Source organism: Myodes glareolus, chromosome 10 (genome assembly GCF_982192425.1).
Source record: "Myodes glareolus chromosome 10, mMyoGla1.1, whole genome shotgun sequence".
Lineage (NCBI taxonomy): Eukaryota > Metazoa > Chordata > Mammalia > Rodentia > Cricetidae > Myodes > Myodes glareolus.
The window spans coordinates 66787660-66804662 of record NC_142035.1 but is presented as its reverse complement, the minus strand read 5'-3'; the positions used below and the strand labels follow the sequence as shown (position 1 = coordinate 66804662).

General features: G+C 37.9%; 1 protein-coding gene across 1 annotated transcript; it reads right to left on the bottom strand.

The window, feature by feature from the left end:
• Positions 1–14342: 14342 nt before the first annotated feature.
• Positions 14343–15287, bottom strand: LOC125416712 (olfactory receptor 4F3/4F16/4F29-like). Its single transcript, XM_048459857.3, has one exon. The coding sequence runs from the start codon at positions 15285–15287 to the stop codon at positions 14343–14345; it is 945 nt and encodes a 314-aa protein (XP_048315814.3).
• Between the last annotated feature and the right edge of the window lie 1716 nt (positions 15288–17003).

Sequence of the window (17003 nt, the reverse complement as noted above, 5' to 3'; positions counted from 1 at the left end):
CAACACCACAAAGAGCAACATGATAACAGTAAAAACTAGTGACCCTCCAACAGCAAGACTAGAACAACCAAATATAGATAAAGTAGAAGAAAATGACCTAAATAACTTTAGGAGAATGTTTGAGGCCCTTAAGAGGAAATGAGAAATTCCCTCAAAGAAATGGCGAAAAAGACAAACAAAAAATTGGAAGACATCAACAAATCCCTTAAAGAAAACCATGAAAAAGAAATAAAACATATGAAAGAAACTATTTAAGACTTGAATACTGAGACCCACAGGGGTGAGTGTCTGACGGCCTGGCAGGACTGAAGGTCCCCACAAGTGAGTGCATGGTACCTTCAGCTTCTGCTGCAGGGTCTTCTGTATTCCTCTCGACCCTGCCCTCTACCCACAGCCGCCCTTTTCTCTGCAGGGCCCTTGGACTACCAGACGTCTCTGTTTCTGTGCTGACTAGTAAAATCCAGAAAGGAACAGGTCCTGCACCTGCACTGAGGAGATCCACCCAGAGAGTCAGTCAAAGAAAAGATTGGACCAAAACAACAAGACTCTCCTGGCTGCATTTGAAGGAAGAGATGGGCAGGCATCAGTGCACGAATTCCTCCAACAACCTGAAAGGCAACATGACATCTCCAGAATCCAGGGATCACACAACAAGAAAAATTGAACACCCTACTCCAGAAGAAATAGAAGAAATCGACTTTAACAGAACTTTATTAAAATAATAGAAGACCTTAAACAGGACATGGAGATAACAAACACAAAGGCAGAGGAAATGAATAAATCTCTCAAAGATACCCAAGAAAACTAAGAAAAAGCAATCAAACAAGTAAGGGAAACAGTTCAAGATTTGAAAAATGAAATGGAGATAAAGAAGAAAACACAAACAGAGGGAAGGCTGGATATGGAAAATTTGGGTAAATGAACAGGAACTACAGAGACAAATATTACCAACAGAATACAAGAGATAGAAGAAAGAATCTCAGACACTGAAGATACTATAGAGGAAATAAACTCACTGATTAAAGAACAAAACAAATCCAACAAATTCTTAATACAAGACATACAGGAAATCTGGGACACCATAAAAAGACCAAATCTAAGAATTATAGGGGTAGAAGAAGGAGAAGAATTACAGCTCAAAGGCGCAGAAAATATATTCAACAAAATTATAGAAGAAAACTTTCCCAACCTAAAGAAGGATATTCCTATGAAGGTACAAGAAGCAGACAGAACACCAAATAGGCTGGATCAAAAAAAAAGCATCCCCTCACCATATAATAATCAAAACACAAAACATACAGAATAAAGAATGAATATTAAGAGTTGCAAGGCAAAAATGTCAAGTAACATATAAAGGGAAACCTATCAGAATTACACCTGACTTCTCAGTGGAATCCATGAAAGCCAGAAGGTCTTGGATAGATGTGTTGAAGACACTAAGAGACCATGGATGCAAACCAAGACTACTATACCCAGCAAAGCTTGCATTCACCAATGATGGAGAAGACAAGATATTCCAGAACAAAAACATATTTAAACAATACATAGCCACAAACCCAGCCTTACAGAAAATACTAGAAGGAAAATCACAAACCAAGGAAGCCAAAAACACCCATAATAACACAAGCTACTGACAACCCTCCACCAGCACAACTCAAAGAAGGGAAACACACAAACACTACCACCAGGAAAAATACCTGGAGTTAACAACCACTGGTCATTAATATTGCTTAATATTAATTAATGAATCAATTAATTGATATTAATTAATATTAATTAATTAATTCAATTAATATTAATTAATTGAATCAATGGATTCAACTCAGCTATAAAAAGGCACAGGTTAAGAGAATGGATGCAAAATCAGGATTCAACATTCTGCTGTCTACAAGAAACACACCTCAAACTCAAAGACAGACACTACCTCAGAGAAAAGGGTTGGGAAAAGGTTTTACAATCAAATGGACCGAAAAAACAAGCAGGTGTGGCTATACTAATATCTAACAAAATGATTTCAAACTAAAATCAATCAGAAGATACGGAGATGGCCACTTTAAACTCATAACAGGAACAATTTTTCAGGAGGAAACTATATCCTAAATATCTATGCCCCTAATATAAAAGAACCCACATATGTAAAAGAAACATTACTAGAACTCGAAGCATACATCAAACCACACACTCTAATAGTGAGTGATTTCAACACTCCTCTCTCACCATTGGACAGGTCAACCAGACAGAAACTTAATAGAGAAATAAGAGAACTACCAGATGTAATGAACCAACGGGACTTAACAGACAACTATAGAACATTCCACCCAAACAGAAAAGAATATACCTTCTTCTCAGCATCTCATGGAACCTTCTCAAAAACTTGATCACATGATGGTAACAAAGCAAGCATCCATAGATACAAGGAAAGGGTAGTAACCACCTGTGTACTATCAAATCATCATGGAATAAAGTTAGAATTCAACAACAATTCTAACCCCAGAAAGCCTACAAACCCATGGAAACTGAACAGTCAACTACTGAACCATCCCTGGGTCAAGGAAGAAATAAAGAGAGAAATTAAGTCTTCCTTGAATTCAACGAAAATAGAGACACAGCATACCCAAACCTATGGGACACTATGAAAGCAGTGCTAAGAGGAAAGTACATAGCACTAAGTGCCTACATAAAGAAAAAAGAGAAATCACACAATAGAGACTTAACAGCACACCTGAAAGCTCAAGAAAAAAAAGGATGCAGATTCACCCAGGAGAAATAGAAGACTGGAAATAATCAAGTTGAGGGCTGAAAACAACAAAATAGAAACACAAAAACAATCAAAAGATCAATGAAACAAAAAGCTGGTTCCTGGAGAAAATCAACAAGATTGACAAACCCCTATCCAAACTAATCAAACGCCAGAGTAAGACATGCAAATTGACAAGATCAGAAATGAAAAGGAGGATATAACCACAGACACAGAGGAAATTCAGAGAATCATTAGATCTTACTACAAAAGCCAGTATGTCAGAAAATTGGAAAATGTGAAAGAAATGAACACTTTTTTAGATAAATACCATATACCAAAATTAAGTCAAGACCACTGAGCAATTTAAATTGACCTGTAAGTCATGAGGAAACAGAAGCTGTCATCAGAAACCACCTACCAAAAAAAAAAAAAAAAAGCCTGGACCAGATAGTTTCAAGGCAGAATTCTACCAGAACTTCCAAGAATAGTTAATACCTATACTCCTTAATGTGTTTCACAAAATAGAAACAGAAGAGTCATTGCCAAATTCCTTTTATGAAGCTACATTCATACTGATACCAAAACCACACAAGGATTTAACTAAGAAAGATAACTACAGACAAATCTCATTCATGAACATTGATGCAAAAATTCTCAATAAAATGCTGGCAAACTGAATCCAAGAACACATCCAAAAAATTATACGTTATGATCAAGTAGGCTTCATTCCAAAGAGGCAAGGCAGGTCCATCATACAAAAATCTATCAACATAATCCATCATATAAATAAACTGAAGGAAAAAACTGTATGATTATTTCATTAGATGCTGAAAAAGCAATTGACAAAATTTAACATCCCTTTATGATAAAGGTCTTGGAGAGATTAGGGATACACGGTTTATTCCTAAATATAATAAAAGAAATACACAGCAAGCTGATAGCTAACATTAAATTAAATGGAGAGAAATACAAAGCCATCCCACTAAAATCAGGAACACAACAAGGCTGTCCACTCCCTCCATACCTCTTCAATATAGTGTTTGAAGTTCTAGCAACAGCAATAAGACAACATAAGATCAAGGGGATTCGAATTGGAAAGGAAGAAGTCAAACTTTCTTTATTTGCAGATGATACTATAGTGCACATTAGCGACCCCAAAAACTATACCAAAGAACTCCTACAGCTGATCAACAACTTTAGTAATGTGACTGGATACAAGATCAACTTCAAAAAATCAGTTGCCCTCCTATACACAAAGAACAAAGACACAGAAAGGGAAATCAGAGAAACATTACTTTTCCCAATAGCCGCAAATAGCATCAAGTATCTTGGGGTAACTCTAACCAAGGAAGTGAAAGACCTATTTGACAAGAACTTTAAGTCGTTGAAGAAAGAAATGAGGATACCAGAAGATGGAAGGATCTCCGATGCTCTTGGATTGGGAGAATCAACATAGTAAAAATGGCAATTCTGCCAAAAGCAATCTATAGATTCAATGCAATTCCCATCAAAACACCAACAAAATTCTTCACAGACCTTGAGAGAACAATAATCAACTTTATATGAAACAACAAGAAACTCAGGAAAGCCAAAACAATCCTATACAATAAAAGTACTTCCAGAGGCATTACCATCCCTGACTTCATACTCTATTACAGAGCTACAGTAATGAAAACTGCTTGGTATTGGCATAAAAACAGAGATGTTGACCAAAGGAATCGAATCAAAGACCCAGATATTAATTCACAAACCTATGAACACCTGATTTTCAACAAAGGAGCAAAAATTATACAATGGAAGAAAGAACGCATCTTTAACAAATGGTGGTGACATAACTGGTTGTCAAGCTGTAGAAAAATGAAAATAGAACCATATCTATCACTATGCACAAAACTCAAGTCCAAATGGATTAAAGACCTCAATATTAATCTGAACACAATGAACCAGATAGAAGAGAAAGTGGGAAGTAGTCTACAACACATGGGTACAGGAGACCACTTCCTAGGTAAAACCCCAGTAGCACAGACAATAAGAGAAACAATGAATAAATGGGACCTCCTGAAACTGAGAAGCTTCTGTGAAGCAAAGGACACTGTTAGTAAGACAAAAAGGCTACCTTCCGACTGGGAGAAGATCTTCACCAACCCCTCATCAAACAAAGGTCTGATCTCCAAAATATACAAAGAACTCAAGAAACTAGACATTAAAACTCGAATTAACCCAATTAAAGAATGGGGAGTGAACTGAACAGAGAATTCTCAACAGAAGAAGTTCAGATGGCCAAAAGACACTTAAGGTCATGTTCAACCTCCTCAGTGATCAGGGAAATGCAAATGAAAACAACTTTGAGATACCATCTTATACCTGGCCGAATGGCTAAAATAAAAAACACCAATGATAGTCAATGCTGGAGAGGATGTGGAGTAAGGCAAACACTCATCCATTGTTGGTGGAAATGCAAACTTGTGCAACCACTTTGAAAATCAGTGTGGCAGTTTCTCAGGAAACTGGAAGTCAACCTACCTAAGGATCAAGCAATTCCACTCTTGGGAATATACCCAAGAGATGCCCTATCATACTACAAATGCATTTGTTCAACTATGTTCATAGCAACACTATTTGTAATAGCCAGAATCTGGAAACAACTTAGGTCCCCCTCAACAGAAGAATGGAGAAGGAAGATGTGGAACATATACACTTTAGAATTTCACTCAGCGGTAAAAAACAATGACATCTTGAATTTTGCATGCAAATGGATGGAAACAAAAAGCACTTTACTTAGTGAGATAACCCAGACCCAAAAAGAGGAATATGGTATATACTCACTCATAAGTGGATCCTACCCATTAATAAAGGACATTGAGCCTATAATTCATGATCTTAGAGAAGCTAAATAAGAAGATGAACCCAAAGAAAATCATATAGTTATCCTCCTGGATAATGGAAGTAGACAAGATTGCCAGGCAAAAATTTGGGTGCATTCCTGACCAGCAAGGGGCCATGACTTCTAGCAGAGGGCCATCAGAGGGGTGATTTTGCTTCTGGCCTGCTGCAGGTGCCCGGTGAGGAGGAGCTCGGACTTTCCCTGACCCCATAGACTCCCAGATCACCCTGCAGTGCTGGTTCCACCCTGCTAAGCTCTCCCGCCTGCCATCCCAGCTTCCATCCAGGTACAAATTCCTATATTTCTCCCTTCCCCCTGGAGCCATAAAATCTCCCCAGCTCAGCTGCCTTGCGCCCTGGGCCTGGGCTGTAGGTGCATCCCGGAAGGAGGGAGTGCTTGTGCTTCAGTAGCCTGCCTGAGGAAAGGTGGGCATTCTGTCAGTGAAGTCCCTGCCCAACAAGGGAACATGACCCGGTACCAGAAGATCCAATACAGAGCGTTTGAAGAAAGAGATGGGCAGATGCCAAGGCAAGACCTTGTCCAACAATCTGAAAAACAACATGAAAACACCAGATCCCAACGACCCTACAATAGAAGGCCTTGAAAACCTTAATCCAGAAGAAGTGGAAAAAAGTGCCATTATGAAAGCAATAGAGTCCCTTAAACAGGATATGAATAACTCCCTTAAAGAATTGGATGAGAAGTATAACAAAAAGTTTGAAGAAATGAGTATAGAAATGGATGAGAAGTATAACAAAAAGTTTGAAGAAATAAGTAAATCCGTGAATGTTACCCTAAGAAACCAAGAAAAAACAATCAAACAGGTAAAAGGAACAGTTCAAGAATTGAAAACCGATATGGAGGCAATGAAGAAAACACAAACCGAGAACTGGTTGGATATGGAAAACCTAGGTAAATGAGTGGAGACTACAGAATCAAGCATAACCAATAGAATACAAGAGATAGAAGAACGAATCTCGGAATCTGAAGATACCAAAGAGAAAATAAACGCTCTGGTCAAAGAAAACGGCAAATCCAACAAATTCTCTTCACAAAACATTCAAGAAATCTGGAACACAATAAAAAAACCAAATCTAAGAATAATAGGGATTGAAGAAGGAGAAGAACTGCAGATCAAAGGCCCAGAAAATAGATTCAACAAAATTATAGAAGAAAACTTTCCCAATCTAAAGAACGATATTCCTATGAAGGTTCAAGAAGCATACAGAACACCGAATAGACTTGATCAAAAAAAAAATCCTCTCGCCATATAATAATCAAAACACAAAACATACAGATTAAAGAAAGAATATTAAGAGCTGCAAAGGAAAAAGGTCAAGTAACTTATAAAGGTAAACCTATCAGGCTTTCACCGGACTTCTCTATGGAAACCATGAAAGCCAGAAGATCCTGGATAGAGGTACTGCAGAAACTAAGAGACCATGGATGCAAACCCAGACTACTATACCCAGCCAAGCTATCGTTCACTATCAACAGACAAAACAATATATTCCAGGATAAAAATAAATTTAAACAATTCATAGCCACAAAACCAGCCTTACAGAAAGTAATAGAAGGAAAAAACGCAACCCAAGGAATCCAACATTGCCATCACTGCCTACAGTAACCCAGACATCTAGCGACCCTTCACAACCACAACTCAAAGAAGAGAAACACACAAACTCTACTACACACACACACACACACACACACACACACACACACACACGCACACACACACACAAATAATAACCGGAATCAACAACCACTGGTCATTAATATCACTTAATATCAATGGACTCAATTCACCTATAAAAAGGCACAGACTTAGAGATTGGATACAAAAACAGGATCCAACATTCTGCTGTTTACAAGAAACACACCTCAACCACAAAGATAGACATCTACTCAGAGTAAAGGGTTGGGAAAAGGTTTTCCAAGCAAACGGACCTAAGAAACAAGCGGGTGTGGCCATTCTAATATCTAACAAAATTGACTTCGAACTAAAATCAATCAGAAGAGATACAGATGTACATTTCATACTCATAGCAGGAACAATTCATCAGGAGGAAGTCTCAATCCTGAATATCTATGCCCCTAATATAAAAGCACCCACTTATGTAAAAGAAAAACTTTTAGAACTCAAGATAGTCATCAAACCACACACACTAAAAGTAGGAGACTTCAACACACCTCTCTCACCAATGGACAGGTCAATCAAACAGAAACTCAACAGAGAATTAAGAGAATTACTAGAAGTAATGAATCAAATGAACTTAACAGAACTATAGAACATTCCACCCAAATAGGAAAGAATATACCTTCTTCTCTGCAGCTCAAGGAACCTTCTCGAAAATTGACCACATACTTGGTAACAAAGCAAACTTCCACAGATACAAAAAAATATTAGTAACCAGCTGTGTCTTGTCGGATCACCATGGAATAAAGTTAGAATTCAATAACAATTCGACCACTAGAAAGCCTACAAATGCGTGGAAGTTGAACAGTCAACTACTGAATCATCCCTGGGTCAAGGAAGAAATAAAGAAAGAAATTAAAGTCTTCCTTGAATTTAATGAAAATAAAGACAAAACATACTCAAACCTATGAAACACAATGAAAGCAGTGCTAAGAGGAAAGTTCATAGCACTAAGTGGCCAATTAAAGAAAATGGAGAAAGCACATATTGGAGACTTAACAGCACACCTGAAAGCTCTGGGAAAAAAGAAGCAGACTCTCCCAGGAGGAGTAGAAGACTGGAAATAATCAAACTGAGGGTTGAAATCAACAAAATAGAAACACAGAAAACAATCCAAAAAATTCAATAAATCAAAAAGCTGGTTCTTGGAGAAAATCAACAAGATTGACAAACCCCTATCCAAATTAATCAAATGGCAGAGAGAGAACATGCAAATTAATAAGATCAGAAATGAAAAGGGGGACATAACCACAGACACAGAGGAAATTCAGAGAATCATTAGATCTTACTATGAAAATTTATATGACACAAAGTTGGAAAATGTAAAAGAAATGGAAATTTTTTTAGATAAGTACCATATACAAAGTTGAACCAAGACCAGGTGAACAATCTAAATCGACCTGTCAGTCGTGAAGAATTAGAAGCTGTTATCAAAAATCTCCCTACCAAAAAAAAGTCCAGGACCAGATGGTTTCAATGCAGAATTCTACCAGAACTTCCAGGAAGAGCTAATACCTATACTCCTTAATGTATTTCACAATATAGAAACAGAAGAATCATTGCCAAACTCTTTTTATGAAGCTACAGTTACTCTGATACCAAAACCACACAAAGACACAACCAAGAAAGAGAATTACAGACCAATCTCACTCATGAACATTGACGCAAAAATACTCAATAAAATATTGGCAAACCGAATCCAAGAATACATTAGAAAAATCATCCATTATGATCAAGTGGGCTACATCAGAGAGATGCAGGGTTGGTTCAACATACGCAAATCTATCAATGTAATCCATCATATAAATAAAATGAAAGAAAAAAACCATATGATCATTTCATTGGATGCTGAAAAAGCATTTGACAAAATTCAACACCCATTTATGACAAAGGTGTTGGAGAGACTGGGGATACAAGGATCATACCTAAATATAATAAAAGCAATATATAGCAAGCCGACAGCTAACATCAAATTGAATGGAGAGAAACTCAAAGCCATTCCACTAAAATCAGGAACACGACAAGGCTGTCCACTCTCTCCATACCACTTCAATATAGTGCTTGAAGTTCTAGCAATAGCAATAAGACAACATAAGGGGATCAAGGGGATTCGAATTGGAAAGGATGAAATTAAACTTTCGTTATTTGCTGACGATATGATAGTGTACATAAGCGACCCCAAAAACTCTACCAAAGAACTCCTACAGCTGTTTAACACCTTTAGTAATGTGGCAGGATACAAGATCAACTCCAAAAAATCAGTTGCCCTCCTATACACAAAGGATAAAGAAGCAGAGAGAGGAATCAGAGAAACATCACCTTTCACGATAGCCACAAATAGCATAAAGTATCTTGGGGTAACTCTAAACAAGGAAGTGAAAGACCTATTTGACAAGAACTTTAAGTCTTTTAAGAAAGAAATTGAGGAGGATACCAGAAAATGGAAAGACCTCCCCTGCTCTTGGATTGGGAGAATCAACATAGTAAAAATGGCAATTCTACCAAAAGCAATCTATAGATTCAACGCAATTCCCATCAAAATCCCACCAAACTTCTTCACAGACCTTGGGAGAACAATAATCAAGTTTATATGGAAAAACAAAAAACCCAGGATAGCCAAAACAATCTTATACAATAAAGGAACTTCTGGAAGCATTACCATCCCTGACTTCAAACTCTATTACAGAGCAACAATGTTGAAAACAGCTTGGTATTGGCATAACAACAGAGAAGTCGATCTATGGAATCACATAGAAGACCCGGGTATTAACCCACAAACTTATGAACACCTGATTTTTCACAAGGGAGTTAAAGGTATACAATGGAAGAAGAATAGCATCTTCAACAAATGGTGCTGGCATAACTGGATGTCAACCTGTAGAAGAATGAAAATAAATCCATATCTATCACCATGCACAAAACTCAGGTCCAAATGGATTAAAGACATCAACATTAATCCGACCACTTTGAACCTGATAGAAGAGAAAGTGGGAAGTAGTCTACAAGATAAAGGCACAGGAGACCACTTCGTAAGCAGAACACCAGGAGTGCAGACAATAAGAGAAACAATGAATAAATGGGACCTCCTGAAACTGAGAAGCTTCTGTAAAGCAAAGGACACTGTCAGTAAGACAAAAAGGCTACCTTCCGACTGGGAGAAGATCTTCACAAACCCCTCATCAGACAAAGGTCTGATCTCCAAAATATACAAAGAACTCAAGAAACTAGACATTAAAACTCTAATTAACCCAATTAAAAAATGGGGCACTGAACTGAGCAGAGAATTCACACCAGATGAACTTCGAATGGCCAGAAGACACTTAAGGTCATGCTCAACCTCCTTAGCGATCAGGGAAATGCAAATCAAAACAACTTTAGGATATCATCTTACACCTGTCAGAATAGCCAAACTCAAAAACACCAATGATAGCCTATGCTGGATAGGATGTGGAATGAGGGGAACACTCATCCATTGTTGGTGGGAATGCAAACTCGTGCAGCCACTGTGTAAATCAGTGTGGCGGTTTCTCAGGAAACTGGGAGTCAACCTCCCTCAGGACCCAGCAATTCCACTCTTGGGAATATACCCAAGAGATGCCCTATCATACTACAAAAGTATTTGTTCAACTATGTTCATAGCAGCACTATTTGTAATAGCCAGAACCTGGAAACAGCCTAGGTGCCCCTCAATAGAAGAATGGTTAAAGAAGGTGTGGAACATATATACATTAGAGTTTTACTCAGCAGTAAAGAACAATGACATCTTGAATTTTGCATGCAAATGGATGGAAATAGAAAACGCTTTACTGAGTGAGGTAACCCAGACCCAAAAAGGGGAACACGGTATGTATTCACACAGAAGTGGATTCTAACCATAATTAAAGGTCTGTGAGCCTATTATTCGTGATGCTAGAGAAGCTAAATAAGAAGATGAACCTGAAGAAGATTATTTAGCTATCCTCCAGGAGATAGGAAATAGACAAGAGTCCCAGGTAACCTCGGGTGCATGGGGGGATGGGAGGGTTGTTGGAAGGGGAGAGGGTTAGAGAGAAGGGAGTAGGGGAGGAATGGGGAAAGCTCGGTGGACCGGGATGGAGGGGAGGGAGGGAGGATGAATATGGGATCAGGGAAGAATATATTTCAACTAAGGGAGTCAGTTTAGAGTTTACAGGAGACTTGATTATATATTGGATCCCAGGTCCAAGGAGAGATCCCCAGATTGCTCTCTGGACAGAGGAGAGGGTGCCTGAACCGGCCTTGGCCCATAACCATACTGATGAATATTTTGCTTATCACCATAGATCCCTCATCTGGCGATGGATGGAGATAGATACAGAGACCCACATTGGAACACTGGACTTAATTGCCTAGGTCCAAACGAGAAGCAGAAGGAGGAAGAAAATGAAAAAGTAAATCAGGACTGCGAGGGATGCGATCACCCACTGATACAAGGGGACTGATTTAATGAGAGTTCACCAAGGCCAGTTAGACTGGGACTGAATGAGGACTTGATCCAACATGATTCTCTGAATGTGGCCGGATTCTCTGAATGTGGCTGGCCCGGAGTCTTTTTGAAAAGCCATTGACAATGACACTGGGACTTGTTTCATCTGCATATACTGGATTTTGGGGATCCAGTCTGTTCGGATACTCACCTTCCTCGACCTGGAGGGAGGGGGGAGGAACTTGAACTTCCCACAGGGCAGGAAACCCTGACTGTTCTTAGGGATCGAGAGGGAGGAGGAGAGGGAGTGGGGGGAGTGGGAGGGTGTTGGGAGGAGGGGCGGAAATGGAAACTTTTATAATTTAATAAAATAAAAAAATTAAAAAAAGAAAAATTGTCCATTATGATCAAGTAGGCTTCATCCCAGAGATGCAGGGCTGGTTCAACATACGCAAATCTATCAATGTAATCCATCATATAAATAAAATGAAAGAAAAAAACCATATGATCATTTCATTGGATGCTGAAAAAGCATTTGACAAAATTCAACACCCATTTATGACAAAGGTGTTGGAGAGACTGGGGATACAAGGATCATACCTAAATATAATAAAAGCAATATATAGCAAGCCGACAGCTAACATCAAATTGAATGGAGAGAAACTCAAAGCCATTCCACTAAAATCAGGAACACGACAAGGCTGTCCACTCTCTCCATACCACTTCAATATAGTGCTTGAAGTTCTAGCAATAGCAATAAGACAACATAAGGGGATCAAGGGGATTCGAATTGGAAAGGATGAAATTAAACTTTCGTTATTTGCTGACGATATGATAGTGTACATGAGTGACCCCAAAACCTCTACCAAAAAACTCCTACAGCTGTTTAACACCTTTAGTAATGTGGCAGGATACAAGATCAACTCCAAAAAATCAGTTGCCCTCCTATACACAAAGGATAAAGAAGCAGAGAGAGGAATCAGAGAAACATCACCTTTCACGATAGCCACAAATAGCATAAAATATCTTGGGGTTGCCCTAACCAAGGAAATGAAAGACCTATTTGACAAGAACTTTAAGTCTTTGAAGAAAGAAATTGAGGAAGATACCAGAAAATGGAAAGACCTCCCCTGCTCTTGGATTGGGAGAATCAACATAGTAAAAATGGCAATTCTACCAAAAGCAATCTATAGATTCAATGCAATCCCCATCAAAATCCCATCAAAATTCTTCACAGACCTTGAGAGAACAATAATCAAGTTTATATGGAAAAACAAAAAACCCAGGATAGCCAAAACAATCTTATACAATAAAGGAACTTCTGGAGGCATTACCATCCCTGACTTCAAACTCTATTATAGAGCTACAGTATTGAAAACAGCTTGGTATTGGCATAAGAACAGAGAAGTCGACCTATGGAATCGAATAGAAGACCTGGATATTAACCCACAAACCTATGAACACCTAATTTTTGACAAGGGAGCTAAAGGTATACAATGGAAGAAAGAAACCATCTTCAACAAATGGTGCTGGCATAGCTGGATGTCAACTTGTAGAAGAATGAAAGTAGACCTAATTCACAACATCTACAGATCTAGAATTCTCTCAGACATGGTCAATGAAGCTTCTAATTTCAGAGGGTAAAAGTCAGTTATGAGATACATGATTGTTGAAGTGATGACAATAAGACACAAAGAGATCAGCCGTAAATGAAGTATCTTTATCAATATCCACCACACTGCCAAAGTTCCCAGAAGACTGTAGAGGATGAGGCAGAAAGAATGTAAGGTCCATCCAAAGGCTGGGGAAGAGTGCAATGGAATGCAGTCTTCTGGACAGGATGCAACAACCACACTCATTAACTCACAGCAGCTGTAATTACTTGCATATGATGTACACAAAAGCAAGCCAATCAAACTTCAAGCATAGATGTGAGATGTGCCTTTCAGGCCCCACTCATTTCTCAGAAACTATTGGCATTAGTAGCTCCTTGGGAAAGTAGAATCATTCTTCTTTGAGAATGTTCCCACTAGGAGTTTTCCCATGCTTCAGGTGATGACCCTAGACCCATACATATGGACAGCACTAACAAGACTGAATAAGTTATCAAAAAAAAAGATATGAAATTTTGAGGAAAATTTGTTGGAAAGTTGAAGGATGGGATCAAGGAAATAGTGATGATCTTTGTTAATTGAATACATGTGTGAAATTCTCAAGAATATAGAAAAATTAAAGTTTGAAAAGAAAAACAAATATCCCTAGTAAGTACTGCCAGACTTTCCTTCGTGTAATTTTAAAAGTCTAATTTTCTTGGTTCTAAACGTCTTAGTATAGGCTTCCAGCTTCTTTACATCAAAGAGTTTGTATTAAAAATTCCTTGGGAATTGAGGATTGTGATTACTATAATCTTTAACTTATTAATATAATTCCTTCTGAGTTCAGAAGGGATTATCTCACATTCCTAAGTAGAAAAATAGACTAAATTTTGATCTATATAAACATAGTGTAGAAAGGCTCAGTGAAAGATTTTCATTGAGATGGTCATAATGTGCTTCTATGTTCACAATGCAAGCACTTAGGAGATCGCTCGATAACTCAGTAGCTGTCTGAATACTCTCTTCATCGACATCTTCATTTCTTGATTCCTGAATGTATAGATCACAGAATTCAGAAAGGGAGTGAAAACAGCGTCAAATATGGCCAGAAATTTATCCAGGTGTATTGGGGGAGAAGGCCAGGTATAGACAAATATCAAAGGACCGAAGAATAAGACCACCACAGAGATGTGAGCTGAAAGTGTGGACAGAGATTTAGAGGAACCACTTGACGAGTGTTTTTGTACAGTGATTATGATGACAATATAGGAAATGATCAGTATGATGAAGGAGCCCACAGAGATGAATCCACTGTTGGCTGTGACCATGAATTCCAGTTTATGGGTGTCTGTGCAGGCAAGTTTGATGAACCGGGGAAGGTCATAATAGAAGCTATCCAACACATTTGGTCCACAGAAAGGCAAATTGACTACAAAAGCCAGTTGAACAAGAGAGTGTGTAAGGCCAACTATCCAGGCAGTTAGTACAAAGAAAATACACATTCTTGGGCCCATAATGGTCAAGTAATGGAGAGGTTTACATATGGCTACATATCTGTCAAAGGCCATGGCTATGAGCAGCACCATCTCCACTCCACCAATGACATGGATAGAGAAGATCTGAATGACACAAGCCCTAAAAGAGATGACTTTGTGCTTTCTGAACAAATCATAAATCATCTTGGGAGAAGTGACACAAGAAACACCTAAGTCAATGAAGGAGAGGTTTGCCAACAGAAAGTACATTGGAGTGTGTAAGTGAGGATCTGAAACCACGGTAAAAATGATGAGGGAATTTCCCATCATGCTTGCTACATAAAACATGGAGGAGAACACAAAGATAAGAAGCTGAATGTCCCAGGAGTTAGTGAGTCCAAGAAATACAAACTCCAACACCACAGAGTGATTTGCTCCTTCCATAGGCATGTGCATCAGTGCTACCTAGAGAAGGAAACAGGAAAAACTGTTAAGTTGTATTAATAAAATATAGTAAGAAAAGTTATGGAAGTCTGTTTGTAATCTAACATTAAAATCGAATTAAAGACAAACATATATGAAAGACAATATCAAGGAGTGAATTTTAAAATAAAAGTGAAATATTACTTTATGCTAGTTAAAAGTTTTGTCAAAAAGTACAAAAACTCATTCAGAGAGGTTATGAAAAATAGATCTATCTTTAAATTATCGATAAGCACATAAAGTAATGCAATATTACCAAAGAAAAGAATAATCTCTCCCAAATTTTGAAAATATGATTTTATGTAGCTCAGGAATAAAGGACTCACTTACTAAGGCATTGACTACAGTTTTGGGGAAAAAAAGAAGAAAGAAAGGAGAAAGAAAAGGAGGAAGGGAAAAAGTGAGGAAGGAAAAGATTAAATTAGAACTAACTACTTTATGATTAAACAGGACTCATTCTGCACAATCTGTACAGCCTGGGGAAATTCCACCATCTATACAAATCATTCTTCCCATTTTCCTTGCAACATCACTTACAATAATCAATATAGAAAAAAATCTAAATTCTCATTGGCAGTTGCCTGGCTAGTATGCAAACACACACTAGCATACAGGCAGAACGGAATAGTCTTCAGCTTTTTAAAAGAAGGGAACACTGTTTTGTAATAATCTGCAGGATCCTAGAAGTCGCTGTTATACATAAAATTAAAGAGATGTAAAAAGATCAATACAGACAATCTCACAAATACATAGAATCCAAAGAAGGAATGTTCATAAGAGCAGTGAATACAGGAATTAACCATATAGAAATATAGATGATTGGAAAACGGAAAGAAGACAATGCCTAAAAGACACAGATATTCTGCTAGGATGATCTGTTTCTGGAGCTCCATCATGTATCATCCTGACTCTGGTTGACCGGAAAGCTGTGCTGCATGCTTGAAAATGCCAAGAGGAGGCTGTCAGTGTTCTCACAGGAAGTAAATGTGTGATGTGACCAAGTAGTTTGATTTAATTGTTTCATAATACACACATATGTCAAAGCATCACACTGGAGTCTCTAATGAAAAACAAGATGTATTCATTAGTTAGTTATACCTTAATAAAACAGGAGAGGAGAAAGCACCTACAACACCTAGGGATTGTGAAAAAGTGATCACACAGGGAAGCTGGTGGCACCTGCTTGTATAATGTTACCACATTCTTTCTCTGAATTTCATTTCATTTTTGATGAGGAAAACTGTTCAACATGGAAAGGACTGATTTTTGTTTCAAGAATAATATACAACCTGATCCACACATATAAAAACAACACTCTTTTTGAAATCCAACACTACAATCTTATTCTGACAAATAAGCCGTTCTTCCCGATACTTACTTCTGTAAAACACATAACTTCAAGGATTATTAAATGTTTTATCAAACTGTGAGATCTTGCTTTACATTAACATTTATATTAATTTTTTAATTTTTAAGAATATAATTTAGTTACATCATTTCTCCCTTCCCTTTTCTCCTCAAGGCCCCCTATTTAGCCCTCCTTGCTCTCTTTCAAATTCATGGCTCTTTTTATTATTTTTTACTATCCCTCAAACTGTCTACAACTGTCATGACACTAGCTCATCAAATACAGGTAAGCATATTAAATAGAGAGAGCATAACATACGTCTATTTCTATTGTCT